The sequence below is a fragment of the Erpetoichthys calabaricus genome, chromosome 6 (assembly GCF_900747795.2).
Source record: "Erpetoichthys calabaricus chromosome 6, fErpCal1.3, whole genome shotgun sequence".
NCBI classification, from domain to species: Eukaryota; Metazoa; Chordata; class Cladistia; order Polypteriformes; family Polypteridae; genus Erpetoichthys; species Erpetoichthys calabaricus.
In genome coordinates, this window is record NC_041399.2 from 176,356,665 (window position 1) to 176,374,643 (window position 17,979).

The window sequence follows — 17,979 nt, forward strand, 5'->3', positions numbered from 1 at the left end:
GCTCGCCAAACAGCTGAAGCAGGACGGTGTAGAGAAGGTCAGCTGCATTAAGAGTGTCTCTCCTGTTGCAGAGCCCGCAGGTGAGACACTAACAGAGAAGAAGCACCGGGGATTGTCATCTGTTTTTTAAAGACTGCATTCTTTTGACGTTTTAACCTCGTGTTAAAGGATTGTTATTCTTGTGTATTTTAAACCTCCACTTCACAACTGTTTTAAGGATTATTTATTTAAAGATTTATTGAATGCTCTACTGCACTTTAGACACCTGTTTTGATTCTTTTAATAATCAGTTATATTATTTACCAGTGTTATTTATTAAAGGTAGACTACAGTATATATAATTTATCAGTGTTATTTGTTAGGAAAATTGATTTTTATGTTAATATATTTGGGGTGCGGAACGGATTAACTGGATTCCCATTATTTTCAATGGGGAAGTTTGTTCTAGATACGAGAAATTCGCTATACAACCTCAGTGCTGGAACGAATTAAACTCGTATCTAGAGGTTCCACTGTATTAATATTCTCTATGCATGGTTAAATATTCTCTAAAAATGCCAACACTTCGAATATATCACTGCTTGCTAATTCAGTCAAGAAAAAAAACAATATTGAATCGGGGCACTGTGAATCGGAATTGAATCGGGACATCAGTGCCAATACCAACCCTATTTCTTAATATAGGCTGCTTTCCCCTGTAATATCACACAGTTAGCACTATTTGATTGTAAAGATTAATTTCTATTTTCCCTTAAACTTGTGCAATCCTCATATCACTTAGTTATGCTACAAAAAAAATAAATTTAACCTGCCTATTTTACAGTCAACTTTATAAACAAAATTAAACATGACTGCAAAATGACAGTTCTGGGATGGGTGAACACCACTGTGTTCACAAATCTAAAGCAATATTAGTTTACCACTTTGCCATAATACGGTGGTTGATAGAGTAAATTAACTATATTCTACCAGGCCAAGGTTGGAATTAGGATAAGCAGCTGCAACCGACAAAACAGCAAAGAACTAACATCGGTGATACAAGAAACCTCCTACAAACCACACAGTTATAGAGAGGGATGGTTGGTGCAGAAAATGCTGTGGTTTATGAACTAGGTCCAAGTTATTCCTGCCTCAAGGAAACTGTAGTCAAGTTACTAATGCTTCAAAATCAAAAACAAACTATCATAAATATAAGTGAGGTTCAAAAACATCAAAAGCTCAGGCAAGTCCTGTCCTCCCAGCAGCATACACTAACATTAAGATGAGTACACAGAACCTCGCAGGGCTGCTGCAGGGGAAAGAAAAGTTCCAGTACTGAAATTTTAGGAGCTTATTATAAATATATAAATAAGCTCCTAAAGTTTCAGTCTATGATATCAACTGAGATAGTCTGCCTACTAAAGAGCTATGAATAATAGAAGTGAAAAATGTCCTTCCGAGGCCCCTGAAAAAAATATAGCCTTCTTGTATAAAACAAATCCATCTGGAATTTATACAAGCATATTTGCGGATTACATTTTTAAGGTGGTGTTATGAGTGTAGAGCAACCTTCGATAGGTGCATCTGACATCCAAGTACATCTATACTTAAGCATAAGGTTACAACTGTAAAATCACCAAGAATTACTACAAAAATCAATAGAACTCTTTACCAACAGAGGTTCAACACAGAAAAGGAAGGGAAGAAGGTGTGATGTTTGACTGCACTGTGGTAGGAGGGCCAAGACTTGAATAGAAATCACTTAAAAACAGAATAGGGAAGTCCAATTTTTAGCAACATAAAAATGAGGAATTCTGACTGGTGTTTGTAAAACTAATTCAGAACTGAATTTCTTTGCCCATAATGAACTGAAAATAACCATAGGCATTTTCAGTAATACAATGCATTAATAGATTTCCCTATGTAAATACCTATAACATCTGCAGTCTTCTAACAATTTATTGACAAATAGGCTTTTATTTTTACTGCTTTAGGTTAAACATCGTGGGCCCAGATTATTTTCAAAAACAAAAGAAAACTGAAAATGAAATTTTTCTAAAATTCTCTCCCTACATTGTTGAGTTCAAGAATGAATGAGCAACACTAATATTTGTTAATTTGTTACTATTAAAGCCCCCTATTTCATCCCCTCCCTGCTGTGCATATAAGCAAAAACAAAACAAAAAGAAAAACAGAAACTGGAAACTCAATGATAATTTGAAATAAAATACTACTTATGGGATTTTAGATATGAATATGTTTAACTGTTTACCTCTCAACTGGACAATGAATCAGAGAAAGAATCAGTTTCCTTATATACTGTGGTGTACAATTAAACAGAGCCATGTTGGTTTGCAAAAAGGCTGCCTGAAAGAACATGCTACTTTTTTATAAGCAAATGCTTTTACATGAGGGGAAAAATACTATTTTTTTCTTTTGCCATATTCAAACATTGAATCAAGTCACTCTTTGGCATGATGTACTGTATACAGGGAAATAGAACCCTGACCTTTACTATGCTTATTTAAATTATTCTTTTTCAAGTGTCAAAGGGGCTTTTTGCTAAATAAGTACACCAATTCTTTTTACTGGCTTATCTGGTTAACTGACAATAGTTTCAAGAAATATGTGGTATAGTTAAAAAATATTAAATGTTCTGTACTTTCGTATTGTGCATGGGGAAAAAAGTTTTATTTTTTAGTGAATAATATAATGTAGTATGTTGAAAATAATTTTAATAGCTCATTTAAACCGATTACATTTTTAACACATCAAAGACTCCTTTAATCAAAGTACATGGTATATTATCAAACTTAATTGCATTTAGGTTGGGATTACTGTGATCATATCAGACAAACAAGATACAACTATCAGAATCACAAATCCCTAGTATACTACCTTGTAATACTATAAATTAGTATATACTGCAGTAGACTATCATATTCTTATTCTCTACTATTTATAATGTACTCATTCTAAAATAACAGTGAATAATTGATAACCTCACCCTGCACACAATGCAATGCCAGTGTGAGCTGTTGTCCCTAGGCTTGAATTCATCAGGCAGACATTTGGTGTGGTAGACACGAGAGCACGAGTCACACATAAGAACATCCCCTGGGAGGTGACATTCAAAGCAGTACCAGTCATGTTTTTCTGTCTCCCAGTCCTGAAAAGAACAAAACAGTAGAATATTTGCACAATTACAACTTAAATGTTTTACCTCTCAACACATTCATTCTTCAAAATGCTTACTAATTCCCATAAAAATAATTATGACTACGAATTACATTTTAAGTTAAATGTTTAAATACATTTAATGAAGTTTTTTTTTTTTTTTTTTTTTGCTAGCACGAAACAATTTTAAATATTAAATCACTAAAGATGCTGATTTTGGCCTTAATAACTCTACATCATGATACCTTCTTATGTGACTTTTATTTAAAAACAAAGGTACAGATTCTGCTGTATCTTCAGAATTTAACTCCTTTCTATTTTTTCTACAAATCCAACATAATAGATGCACTGTCTGAAATCTCAGATTATGTCTTTACAAGGGATACTTCTGATGATATGAGCATCTTCAAGTTAGCAGAACCACTTCCAGAGGTATATTTCTTAATCCTTTTCTAAGTCTTACACTGGAAACAAATAAATGAGGAAAAAAAGGAGCAAAACAGAATAAAGCTCACAAGCAAACATTATATGGATGAAGTCTGGCATATTGGAAAAAAGAAAATTTTAGGTTGAAACTTTAACAATGCTCTGCAAAGGCCAAAGTAGATTCTTATTACAAAACAATCAGAATCTTAATGGTTTGCCCTATCAGCAGCTTGAAGGAAGGTCTAACTAATAGGTGCTGTACATGTTACCACACATAAACAAAAAACATTAGTATCCTTCCACTTGTATGAATAGTGACCATTTTAGTGAAGTTGTCACTAGTAAAAAAAATCATGAATACAAATAGAATGAAGCAATATTTTGCAGGGAAATCAATGTAGATTTGATGTGATAATAAATTAAAGGACAAAGACCATATCCCCTCATGAATGTTTACAGAAAGCCAAAATCAAACACACATTTACATATATGATATGCCTATACACATGAAAACCCCTTTTCACAGCTGTAATAATTAAACAATCACTCAGTTCCAAAAATAGAAACTACTTAATATTTTGTAAGACAACTTTGCTTCATTGTCAAATGCTTTTGAAAACAATACTCGTCTTTAAAGCAACATTAGTTTATGACAATGAAAGTAGAAATAGAAATGGAAAGATAAACCATGAAGAATAATCTAGACTGTTAGCAACGGAAAATGTGTATTCCACTTATGCACTACCTGCTAATAATCTCATTACCCCAAGAATTATTTGCATACCATGGCATATTCATGAATAGTAACAGACAGAATAGTCTGCAAAAAGACGGCAAAAAGAACTGTGGTGGAACTGCTCTATGGATTATTAAAATATACTTGATATTGAAAAGTGTTGATTTAAGTGTACATACAGCAATCTTCAAACTTCCTTTATCCAAATTAGAGACCCAAGAATTACAGTATATCCTACAAGCACCATGCAGAAGACAAGGACTAGACTTAGACTGGGCATAAGTCTATTGCAAAGCAATTTAAAGCAAGCACTCATTCTCACTAACAGGGGTTCAGTTTAGAGAGGCCAACTAACATTGTACACACTGGGAAGAAAACCTAGTAACTGGAAGAAATTCACAGACACTGTGGTATCATGCAAAATCAACACAGATGGTGACCAGTGTCACTAGCAAAGTTAACCACTGAACCACTGTGAAGGTTTCAGAAGGCATGATTATTGCTAGATAAAAAATATAAATGTGCTATTTCTTTCGATACTATTTTACTGTGGTTACAGAAAATCAATACAAATTTCATTTCTTGAACCCACACCATTTAATTTAAGAAGTATGTGATGCCATAACCTATTCCAGTAGCATTAAGTATATGGTAGGAACAGCCCTGAAAGGAGAATGCTAGATAAGACTACGGAAAAAAAAAAACCTAAAAATTATGAGATGTTCCCACATTGCTATTTTAGTTCTCCATTAACAATGACCAATTTAATGTTGCTTATTCTACATGCTGTTGTGTGATGGAGATGTAACAAAATGAGATATAAGATATGGCATATACAGGTAAATGCTACCATTGTCACTCTGCCACATCATGTAAGCATAGAGGCCCTTCTCAGGAAACAGAAAACTTTAATGAGTCATTTTTCAAGCAGAATCGGGTGCATTATATGTGCAAATTTTCAACTCTATCACATCATTCTGAACAATTATGTAATAGCATATCTATTATGGAATAACATGTCTGGCTCAGCTCACCATCCCAAGAGAAGTAATAATAATGATAATAATTTAAAAACTCGTAAAAGAATGACACTGACATGATTGATGCTTAACAAGCAATTTGGCTTACATCTTCAATGGAAAGGAAAATGTACAACTACAAAACAGAAGAGATACCAATAGAAAAAACAAACTCCAATGCTTATTAACTGACAGCAGTCACCTAGTAGCCAACAGCGTGACAATTGGATCAATTTACATCACCAATTTGTATGAAAAACACCTCAATGTCCTCTTGGATCAAAGTTTTATGCAACTTTAGAATACATGCAAAAGGAGGGCCAAGTAGATCTCCCAAATAATAATTAAATATCAAAACTATTAGTGATGTCAAAGAAAGCTTAACCATAATCAGCACTAATCAATAAAATACATAAATTGGCAATATTTTTAAAAAGTGAAGCATATGAAAAAAGTGATATGTTACAATATTTTTAATGGAGAGTTTAAAACATTCCAGACAAGACAAAATTTTGGAGGTTTTAGTTTTTTGCTGTTAATATTTAGATGGATCGTCTTTTAAAAGTGAAGATTCTAAGAAGATACTGTTCATAATGTCAAAGATTTAACATAAAGATTAAAGATTTAAAATATAAAAACTGCCAGTGAGTAGACACATTATATTGTCCATTCGAATGCAATTTTTCATTTTCAACATTCTTATACTCTGTTCTTCAATGTAATTTGAGAATGGAGAATGACACATAGGTCTGACTTAATATCAGTAACAATGATGGTGTCATTTCTATTTGTTTGACTGTATTGCTGTAGTCTGCAAATGTGAGTGCCACACAAGCTTTAGTTTGAAATGTAATGACAATGAAGTTCTGATGCATAGCTCTTTGCAAGAATAACTGGAATGTGATTTCAGTATAACTGATAGTTTCCATTATTGTTAGTGGGTCTGGTTACATTACTTGTGAATACATGTATGTGCTGGATATTGACTAAAAACTGTTCTGAGTAAATTGTGATGTTGTGACTTTTAGGCCTAACAAATATGAGTAAAACAAATCTTGAAGGGGTGTGTGTGAAGTGCATTTTCTGTTTACAGCTAATGTAACACTTTTAATAAATATTGCAAAACAAAAAAGTATATATTGCCCTCTTTTATTATTTTAGTCACTGAATATTCCTAACATTTTGTTTTGGAAGTGGAAATGGGTGGGATTAGGTGTGAAAAGTGTATATAGCTCAATATACCCAAGGCCTTGATGAATTAGTTTCAGTAATCAAAATAATTTGTGATCATTGCATAGTGACTATATGCATGCACGTGTTCCAACACTACTTTTTTAAATCTTTATGCTCTGGAGGAAAAAACAAAAACAAAAAAAAAAACATGATCTTGATCTCCCAGATGTTTCTATAGTACTGTAGCTTAGTTTGTCCTGAAAACAAAAATAATGAAACATTTGGGAACCATCGAGTGTGAGGTCGATTAAATCTGTACAAATATTTCAGCATAGCCCATCATCAACAATCCTCAGTTTAGACTGAGACTTTCAAGTGTTGAACAATGTTGAAAATGCATTTAAAATATTTTAACTTTTTCATCTTGTTCTATACTTAAAAGAACATTATGATACTCTAGTTATGAACTCGTGGCATTCAGAGTAAGTAGTTAAATCTGTAATAATGACAAAACATTTATGTCATTATAAGAAATGTTTTACATCCAAAGTAAGCCTCTACAAAAGTTCTGGCATGCTTTAATAGTGCCACTGTGCATAGTGTGATGTTTAACTGACATAGTGATTTTTGTACTGAGAGAGACTACTAGTTTTAACATTTTTACACTGTATCTAACAATACACAAGTTTCTTTTAGGAAATCTATGGATGGTAACACTGTTGGTGTACAGTTTGATTTGGTTAGATTATGGTTATAAAATAGGAGTTTTAATTCTAAAACATACAGTAACTAATATCAATTTGGCAGCACAAAATAGACATTTTCAGTGATACTAGGTTATTATTTCAAAATTACAAACTAAAGGCCAACAATTTATAAAATAGTATAATGAAAACAAATTAGTCTATAAAAGAAAGACAATTTTGCACTTGAACTCAATGTAAATAAAAACAGTTTTAATAACTTTGTAGGTTGTCATTATTTTGTCTTTTTCAAAGAATTTTCTTCATGCATTGGAGATCACATCTGGTCCACAATATGCTTTGCTGTAATACATCATAAAAATTTGTGAATTCTGCAATGTCAATGTGTGTCCTTGCCAATTATCTGTAATAACAGCCCCTACACAGCTCACCATTACTGGATCTGTGGCTGTCTGAGATCTCCCATAGTACAGGTCATCCTCCGTGTTCTTCTTTCCTTCTTTAAGGAGCTTAACCTAATCAGTACAAATACAAAAACTTTATAATGACTTTTAGCTTACTCTTTGAAAAGCTGGCCAAAAATGAAACTAAAGGAGGTATAAGATGCTATGCTCTTATGTTTAAAAATCACAAGACTTACAAGAAGTTTGAATGTACATAGGTTGTAGCCAAGAGCATTGTTTAGGGTAGCTTGCTATGGTAGTCTTACTGTGATTTCAACCTTTTGAACCAAATCTTCCTATGTTACATATTAGATGACAAAGTTTTTGATGCTAAAGAATCTGCATTATTTCACGGCCATAGGTGAAGCAACAGAGAAGATAGCTAATCTATAAATATTTTTGGTACCTGCCTTATGTAATATTGATGGGAATTTCTACAGCTCTTCCTATGGAGATTTTTTGGATTGAGAGGGACACTCCTAGAAAAACTGACTGATGCACTAAACTTTAACCAATTGGAGAAAGAGGTCATGACTATGGCCCATGTGAAGTGCCATAGACCTAGAAATGGCTCTGTAACTTTATCCAGACTGACAGATATTATCTTTTTGGAATTAATTATGATGTGGGAAATTATCCTCTTGTATTTGACTGGTGATGGCTTCACTCTGAGAGTAAAAGCATAGTTATTTAGATTTCTGTTTGGAAAGGGGAACTCTAAATAAGAACACTGTGGTTAAAAATCAGGCATAACAGCTTGCCCTACGCATCTCTTAAACTTAGTTAATTAAGTTAACCAAGATGCAATAAAATGATCCCATGACTTTCCATGGCCAACAGTTTTCTATTTCAGTATAATTACTTTCAAAGATTATCATTATTATTATCAGTATTATTATCAATACCTTATTGTGTGTAAAAAGACTTTGAAGTGATGTAGCTACAACTAATTATCAGTATTAAAATTGCTTATACTTTTAATTAAAAATAAAGCATTTTTTGTTTTCATTTGGTAAAAATTCAGAATTCTAAAATTTTATGAAAAATATAATCTACTGTCATGCATTATAATACATGTCAAAATTGAAAAAAAAAATGTAAATTTACATTAAAACCCCATCACGTAAAAAAAGACAATAATTCAAACATAACTTTACTGATACAATTAAAAGATATTGGTAAAATTCCATAGCACTTACTTTGATGACTGAACCAGACAACTGAAGTACCAAACGTTGGGTAACAACTCCGATTAATAAATGAGGGATGGGATCATGTGCTTATTACAGCACGTTGTCACACCCACCAATTGCAGCCAAATTACCTATCTTTCATTCAAACTGAGTGTTCTAGGGTCAAAACTGAAGCCCATGAAAAATTCCTGTGCATAACAGTATGTCTTGGAGTTTCCATTCAGTTAACAGTTCACAAAAAGTGTATGCCAGTTTAACAGCTTGCTTCTGACTAGCCTGACTGTTTGAAAATAAGGGCCTAATCTATGTCTTGCTAAACTGTGGTGTGTGCACCCTATGAAAGAAAGAGAAAAGGTCAATGCTCCTCATTTAGTGCAGAAATACTTAAAAATGAAGTGCCACCTGGTGGTACTCTTCCACTGGCTCCTTCATAAAAGGATTGAGTGTAAGATTATGCTGTGTTTTTCCATGCCACATGATTTTATACTCATGTTATTATTTAAAACAGTCATTAATGTCCACCTAGAGCCATTGCCATACAGATTTTGATCATCTACTAACTTCTCATCCTACTACCAATTGTTTAGGAACAAGTAACTGTATGCTCATATAGAGGATTGTCAAGTGGTACTATTAGCATAGGTATCTTTCAAAATAAGTACATCATTATTTGTGTTTCCTGTTCAAAAAGTGTGTATATTGTGGTTACTATAATACCATAACAAACAGCAGACAACACAGTACAATACACTTCACAAACAGCACAGTGAGTAGGCTTCTTTTCTTGGTTTGTTCCCAGACTTTGTATCCTAGAGCATTCCTGAGATAACGATATTCAATTGACTTCTGAAAAAATATTATTTGGAATTTTACGACTTAGAGAGCACTGCACTCAGCTGGAAGTCTATTTATTAACCAGCAAGAAAAGCAGGTGTTCATATATATCTATTTTGTTTCTTTTGACATCTTTATTTTGATCAACTGATGAAATACCATAATTTAATACTAACCTGGACAGTAAATGTTTTAAAAGTTTAAGGAAAAGTTTAGCATGCTTTAGTTACAGCTGCTATGGAGGCTGTTCATATTGACAGTTTTTTTTTTTTTTTAATTGAGTGTAGTGATTGGTTTGATTTGTTATTTTCTTCATTACTCCAATATTCCAATCTCACATACAAATGATGTGTGTGTCAGGTTAATAAAATCATTTGTTAAATAAGTAAACAAAGGCAAAGCAGACAAAAAAGCCAAAAGTAGCAGTTGGATTTAATATCTATCTCACAGTGTGACATGGTGGTACAGAGGTTAGCACTGTAGACCCACAACTCTAGAATCTTAGGTTCAAATCTTGACCCAGATAGTGTGACATTGCAATGTGAGTGCTCAAGTGGGTTTTCACTAGGTGCTCCAGCTTCTTCCTATATTCCAAAAATATGCAGGTTAGATTACTTGGCATGTGCAAATTACAGTGCTGGTGTGTGAGTGAGTGTACTCTGCATAGAATACACCTCCATGGTTAAGTACTGAAATACATTCACTAAGCAAATTACTAGGAACACCTGTAGACCTGCTTATTCATGCAAATATCTAATCAGCCGATGATGTGGCAGCAGCGTAATAGAATCTTGCAGAACAGGTCAGGAGCTTCAGTGAATGTTCACATCAAACATCAGTAAAGGGAAAAAATGTAATCTCTTGTGATTGACGACTGCATGATTGTTGGGTTGGGCAGGTTTGAGTATTTCTATAACTGCTGATCTACTGGGATTTTCCACACAAAATGGTCTCCGAGTTTACTATGAATGGTGCAAAAAAACAAAAAATATCCAGTGAGCGCAGTTCTGCAGATGGAAATGTCTTTTTGATGACAGAGGTCATAGGAGAATGACCAAGCTGGTTACACCCAACAGAAAGACTACGGTAACAAAGATAACCACTCTCAACAACTCTGGTCAGCAGAAAAATATCTCAAAATGCAGAACATATCGAATCTTGAAGTGGATGGGGTACAATGGCAGAAGATCATGTCAGGTTCCACTCCTGTCAGCCAAGAACACAGAGCTGAGGCTATAGTAGGTGCAAGCTTATCAAAACTGGACAGATGAAGACTGGAAAAATGTAGCCTGGTCTAATGAATTACAATTTCTGCTTAGCTACAGAGATGGTAGGGTCAGAATTTGGTGTCAACTGCATTAATCCGTGCACCCAACCTGCTTCTGTCAACAGTAAAGGCTACTGGTAGTGATGTAATGGTATGGAGAATATTTTCTTGGCTCACTTTGAGCCTGTTAGTAATAATCAATCATCACTTGAATGCCACAGCCTGTTTGTGTATTGTTGCTGACCGTGGGCATCCCTTCATGGACACGATTTACCCATCTCTAATGGCTACTTCCAGCATAATAATGCACCAAGTCAAAAAGCATAAATGAAACTGGTTTCATGAACACGATAATGAGTTCAGTGTTATTCAGTGGCCTTATCAGTCACTGGATCTGAATCCAAAAGAACACCTCTGAGGTGTAGAAGGAAAGGAGATTCGCAATTTAAATCTACAGCTGACAAATATACAAAAATTGTGTGATGCAATCAAGTCAGCATGAACCAGAATCTCAAAGGACTGATTGTGAAATCCATGCCACAAAGAACCCAGTATTACTATGATGTTCCTAATTTGCTCAGCAAGTGTATGCAGGTCATGAAAATGAAATTATGAATATTATTCAAACAAAGTAAATAAAGGATTACATGAAAAAATAATGATAGTCATAGTCCTGTGAAGAAGCACTGCCATAAGAATTTCTACTTTGTAGAAACCCCAAGGTGCGAATAGAACTGCAAATGTTGTGCGTGGCATTGTATGGACTCTCATATACTCATCAGAACTAAGAACTCAAGATGAATACATCTACGTACATTGAAGACTTTGAATTTAACTTTTAAACCTATACAACATTAGAAAACCTGTGGTGCATCTAGTAGCTAACTCTGGAAGCAATAATATTAACCATTTTGAATGCCACCCTCTACGAACAACAGGTAGCCTAGTCTAAAGTAACACATATTGAGGCTGACTAGTAGGGCTGCAAATGAATATGCTCAATTGTGGGGCTTTAAGAACACAGGAAATAGATTAACTTTTCTACACATTAGAGTGCAAATGTTTGATCTAACTCACTAGGAAAGCCAAATAAATGGGATATAGCAACATGCTGTAAAATTAATATATATTCATTTATTCAGTTAAAAAAATTAATATCCCAGTCAGAGCCTGAGAATTTCTCCATCATCCCCCACCTTCTATTTATCTTGTGAAAAGCCTTAATATCAGACTTAGTCAATAAACTGTTGTTTTTTTTTTCTCTCCCCCACCTCAGATGTGGAAGACAGTGAGATTGGCAGGTGCTTGAGATCAAATTGTAAAAGTACAAATAGACTGAAAACTGGCTCTTTCCCAGCTGCTATAAACTTGTTGAACTCTGACATTTCCTCAATCTGAGATAATTTTTCATTGAACATGTACAGTAAGCTATGTTCATAATGTGTAGTATACTGTTTACTATTTTGTGCATTAATAGTCTATGTTGTACATTTATACAATAATAATCCATCCTGGTTACTTGAGTATTTAACACTGTATATGACATATTACAAATATTTTGAATACATTTTGTATGATTATTCTGTTTTCAGTTTTTGTATTTATTTAGTGTATTGTTATCTATTTGAACTATTTGCCTTTTGGATTTTAAATGCACCTTTGGGGTTATTACAAAAGTAATTCTCTTGTGTTACACAATGACAATAAAGTGCTTGAACTTGAAATTTGCTCATTAAAGATCTATTGTCTGAACCTTTTGATTGTTATTATTTCGGCAAGAAACCTGTTTTAATAAGTGAAATCAGATAACATATTTACCATTTGGTAATATATAACTATTTCTCTGCGGTGGGCTGGCACCCTGTCCGGGATTGGTTCCTGCCTTGTGCCCTGTGTTGGCTGGGATTGGCTCCAGCAGACCCCCGTGACCCTGTGTTCGGATTCAGCGGGTTGGAAAATGGATGGATGGATAACTATTTCTTTAAAATTGGCATACTGGGTAAAAAAAGTTCAATAATGTTTATGTTAATATTAACTGCATAAACTCTCCCCTAGCACTTATTTTCTTTCCCAGGTATTCTACAAATCTGCTTCATGACAATTTCTTTCTAAGCAAAAAACAGTGCACACAGGATTACGCAATGGCTTCCCTAAATCACCATTATCTGCAGGCCTCAGAATCTTTGTTAAGTCTGGAAACTGTTTCATTTTGATATGTACTGAACATGTGGTTCATGGCTATCTATTAAAAGTACTGCATGAATCTCACTGCTGAAATTAATTTGGATGTATTTTATATGAACACAAGTATACCCGAGGTGTATTTTAAACTCATAAAATTAAGTTGAAAATTTATGAAAAACATACCAAGGGGTAATTAATTTGAAATTTTACTTCAGAAAAGCATGCTTAATTGAGAACACCAGGGCCCAAACAGCTCTTAATTAGAACTAAAACTAAAATTAGTATAACTATTTCTACTACTAATAAAAGGTGTATATGTGCTGGCTGAACTACTTCTGAACATGCCACAATGTGTAACAGGGTCTTTATATTGTTTGTTGAAAACACAAAAAGCACAAATGATTTCTTTTAAATTTTTATTGCAAATCTAAATAACACCTCAAGGTATTTTAGAAAAGCAATTTCAAAAACAGAGAAATCAAGGCACTAGTATGGCAACTTAAGCACAATTGAAATGCATTAAAAAAAAAAAAAAAGACTCTAATCTTTCAAATATTACATTTCAGCCAAATAAGACTGAAATCATGTTAAAAGGTAGACAACAAGCACATATCGGCGCATTTTAATTTACTGTTAGTAAAATAAGCAATATTTAGAAAAAATAATCCTTACCTTCCTTCCTTCTGTGTACTGCTCCTGCGATAGCAAGTGATCCAAAAAAAACTTTTTAAAAAACTCACTGGACTGCCAGTCATATTATTTTCCATTTAACACACATGAGATTTATCACTTAAAAGTGTGTACGTATATTTTTAAACCAGAAATAAAATAGTTCAATAAGTAGCTTCACGCAACATGTCAATAACGCAAGATAAATGATACTCTGAAATTAAATAATCACATAAACTTCTATCTGCTCTACCACAAAATTAAAGATATAAGGTTCAAGTGTTCTATGATAATTAATAAAATGAATATTAAAGATGGGCTAAATACTGTATGTGATGCATATGTTCTTCCTAAAATATACCTACAGGAAAACATAAAATGCTGCTGAAATACTTAAAGTAAAATATTAATAATGAAAAAATCATACAAGTTATTTTTTGTTAGTACTGTCCAGGACAGTGCTGCAGAAGTCATATTTCTGACCTGGTGAGCTTGGGAAACCTTGTGTTGGTTGTTTGGCGACACTAAACGGCCTGATATGAGCAACCCTTTGATAGATTTAAATTCTATTTCAAAACTTCTTCCTTCCCTTGCATGAAATGTTGTTGAAAAAGGCGTGAGGTCCTCTAATCCCTAACTAGGGAAATGATGAGATTATGATAATGGGTGGACTTCTTTCTCAACAAAAATTTAATATTATATAATTTGCATATTTTTTACGTTTTCCTCAACGATAACAAAATTCCAGAATTACCGCATTTACTTAAATATGTGACCTGTTTTACCTGATCATTGGAAAGCTTTTTTTTTTTTTATAGCATAAACTAAAAAAAAAATACTTAAGAAAATATATCCAAACAATGATACATGGTTAAGTACAATTGTCCCCCACCCTCACTTCTTGCTCCAATTATACACCTCAATACCTCAGTCTGTGAAACTCGCATCAGCCATATATGCATTTCTACAAGATGTTTCACATCATAATTTGCCCTTTTCAATCTATCTGGCAATGAGATCAATCCATGCACCCAAAATGGTCTGTTGTTTTTTAAAAACATTACTATCTCTATTAGAAATCCTAACCTCCAAAATATTAAATTTAACTTCATAAACAGATTTACTCCATGTAAATGATTTATTATTGACTTAGCCTCAGACCCTTTATGGCATTTGTATCAATCTTAGACAACAGGCACTTCTCTTCACATGTTTGAGCAGTGTCCCATCATAGATATTTTCTAATCAGAGGTTGCTATTTTCCTGTCTTCCACTCCTATTACCAGAGTGCATTTAAATGAACACACATAACCGGATTAAGGTGAAACCCCACCATAGTTAGGGCAAAAATCGACAAGTAGGTCTCCTATGTTAAATTGCTTTGATGTCATTAAACTGCGCAAAAAAAACAACCTCATCATCCACCGCCATCAATTCGAAAATAAACATGACACCTGTAATCCTTTTCTCTTTTAGAAATATGTTTAGTCAAACTGATATCCTATTTATAGGTTTTTGTTACCAGAATGCACACAGCATATACTTTTCTGCATGGCTGTGTAATGGAGCCCAGCAAAGGACCTGGTACACAGGCTTTTTCCTTTACACCCAGTTCTGCTAGGATAGTAACATAGATATTTTTACTTCAACAAGTATTGCATTAGGTTACTCATTGCTTTAAAATGTAATTTGACTATGTAATCTGCATTACTTTTAATGTGTTACAGCACTGCTTCTGAGATTGTGTTGCCGAGTTTAAAACTGTGCTCTCAGTTCATTGACATATATTTAGCGATTTCTGAAGTATTGAGGAGGATTATTTCAGCCAGGAGGAGGAATAATGCGATCACCTGAACATTCACCTCATAAAATGTATTCTGTGGACATTTCTATTTGTGCTACTAAAAGCATGTACAAAAAAATACAAGCGCAGGCTGACAGAGCACAATGGACACATGCAGACTACAAAATCCTTAGCAGTAACCTGATTATGGGTTTACATGACCATATAACTGGGTTATTTCTGAATTCTCTAACTGGAACACGGGTTTACATTGCATTTTAGAAATCAGGTTTCTATGGATAACCAGATTAGTGAGGCACATGTAAACAAATTGACTGTATCTCTCTCTTGCCTCAATCATTTCTTCTGCTTAATGTTATTTCACTCTCACTTCTCTAACAGAAGCTATTCTCCCTGAATTCTCTTGCTGGTATATCTATTGTAATAACCTGTTGGAAATCAATTGCCTTCCTATTAACTTCAGCCTGGAAAGCCTCTATTTCTTAATTTAACCCTATTGGAGATAACAGAAGCAATGATTAATGGGGCATCTTTGATTAACATTAGCAAGTAGCAATAATGGGTCAAAATCATTCAGAATCTGGTTTCAGGTGGGTGTCACTGCTAATAAATAAAGTACCTCTAGGGCGCTGAGGACCAGTTAGTTTGCCTGCCTCTTTCACTTGTCAGTTGGGATCCCATAGCACACAGGTGTCGAACTCCAGGCCTGGCAGGCCGCAGAGGCTGCAGGTTTCATTCTAACCCTTTTCCTAATCAGTTTTCACTGCTAATTAACTTCTTTTCCCTTCATTTTAGTAACCCTGTTTTTAAGGATTCAGTCCTCTGAATTGATTTGTTTCTTCATTAAATGGCAGCCAAACAGAAATAAGATGTAAAACGAGCCAACAGATGACCAGCTAAACTGGGATTTCAGACTCCAACCAATCTATTAATGAGAAGCCGATTCTTGCTGTTAATTAAACCAGTTATTTAATTCCACAGTCTGTTGCTACTCTCATTCTGCCACAGCAGACATTTCCAAAACTGTTGATTTTTCTCTTTTTTCTAAAGAACACCATCAAATGTTTTGGTGACCTCGGAGATCAACCTTACCAAGACCATCACCTTGCTTTATTTTCAGATATTGTGCGATGGGCACGGGTAGCTGCTCATGTGTTAGCTTGTTTTGTGTCTCATTATTGTTTGGCTGCTAACTAAGGTGCCCGAGTCAAGTTAATTAAAACTAAAGCAAAAGAAGTTAATTAGCAGCAAAAACTGGTCACTAATGAAGAAGATGGTTAGAATGAAAATCTGCAGCCACTGCGGCCCTCCAGGGGCCTCATGTATAAACGGTGCGTACGCACAGAAATGTTGCATACGAACGTTTCCACGCTCAAATCGCGATGTATAAAACCTAAACTTGGCGTAAAGCCACGCACTTTTCCACGGTACCTCGTGCCCTGGCGTACACAATTTCTCTGCTCGGTTTTGCAGACTGGCGGCACCCAGCATTAAAACAGTGCTACTGTTCCTGTGTGGTAACCCTTTCTTTCTTAGACCCACATTCCTGACGCGGCTTTATAAATACACTGAAACTAACTGCATATTGTTTATTAGTGTAATGCATCTGATTGTAATTAACCTGCAACAATATAATGGTCCAGGGAAGAGCCATAGTATTCCAAATACCATAACTGCTGTAGCGTTGTTACTTTCAATGCATCTTCTTCTTCTTTCAGCTGCTCCCGTTAAGGGTTGCCACAGCAGATCATCTTTTTCCATATTTCTCTCACTGCACCACTCGGAGTATTTATATCACTGTATCTGAGTTGAGAATCACAGCAGCAGCTGATCGGAAAGAGAATTATCGGGATAAGGCATGAAGCAGACGCTGACTCAGCCACGGCAAAACGTTTCAGAGACTTCCCTGTACGGACTTCGCGGTTTAGAAAAAGTTTCATCCCAAGAACTATAAACGCACTAAATCAGTCCATCAAGTGCTCCTTGTAGAACTGTTTGGACTTATAAGTACAATCAGCTCACTATAAACTTGGGATACAGTTATAATATTGCACAACCTGCGCCACTTTATAAAATGCGTATTTACATATGATGACGATATCATTTTTAAGATGAAATGCAGCAAAATATGTTGATTATATTATACAGATAAAACTTTAACTTCATTTAAATAATCTGTATTGTTAATAGTTAAACATGTGAGAACACGGTGCCGCAGTGCTAACTAGGTCATGGATTGTTCCTGCATTGTGTTGTATTCTTGCTTGTGCTAACACGACACTGGAAGGATAGACGGATAGAAAAATTAAACATGTACTACGAAGATATTTCAATGTTCCTTAAAAGTTTTGAAGAATCGGCGTTCTAAGCT

The 17,979-nt window shown here is 34.5% G+C and overlaps 1 protein-coding gene across 4 annotated transcripts in view; it reads right to left on the reverse strand.

Annotated features, from left to right (window-relative positions):
* The window catches only part of zmynd11 (zinc finger, MYND-type containing 11), a 141,021-nt gene that overhangs the window by 51,482 nt on the left and 71,560 nt on the right, over positions 1–17,979 (reverse strand). The window contains exons 4-6 of one of the 4 annotated variants that reach the window (XM_028804131.2): positions 13,808–13,831; positions 7,646–7,729; positions 2,987–3,148 (exon numbers count right to left, since the gene is read on the reverse strand). The exons of 1 other annotated variant lie outside the window; for it this stretch is intronic. In XM_028804131.2, coding sequence (XP_028659964.1) covers positions 2,987–3,148; positions 7,646–7,729; positions 13,808–13,831 — 270 coding nt within the window. The remainder of the gene's footprint in view (positions 1–2,986; positions 3,149–7,645; positions 7,730–13,807; positions 13,832–17,979) is intronic. 2 more of the 4 variants (XM_028804132.2, XM_028804133.2) reach the window with 2 other exon arrangements.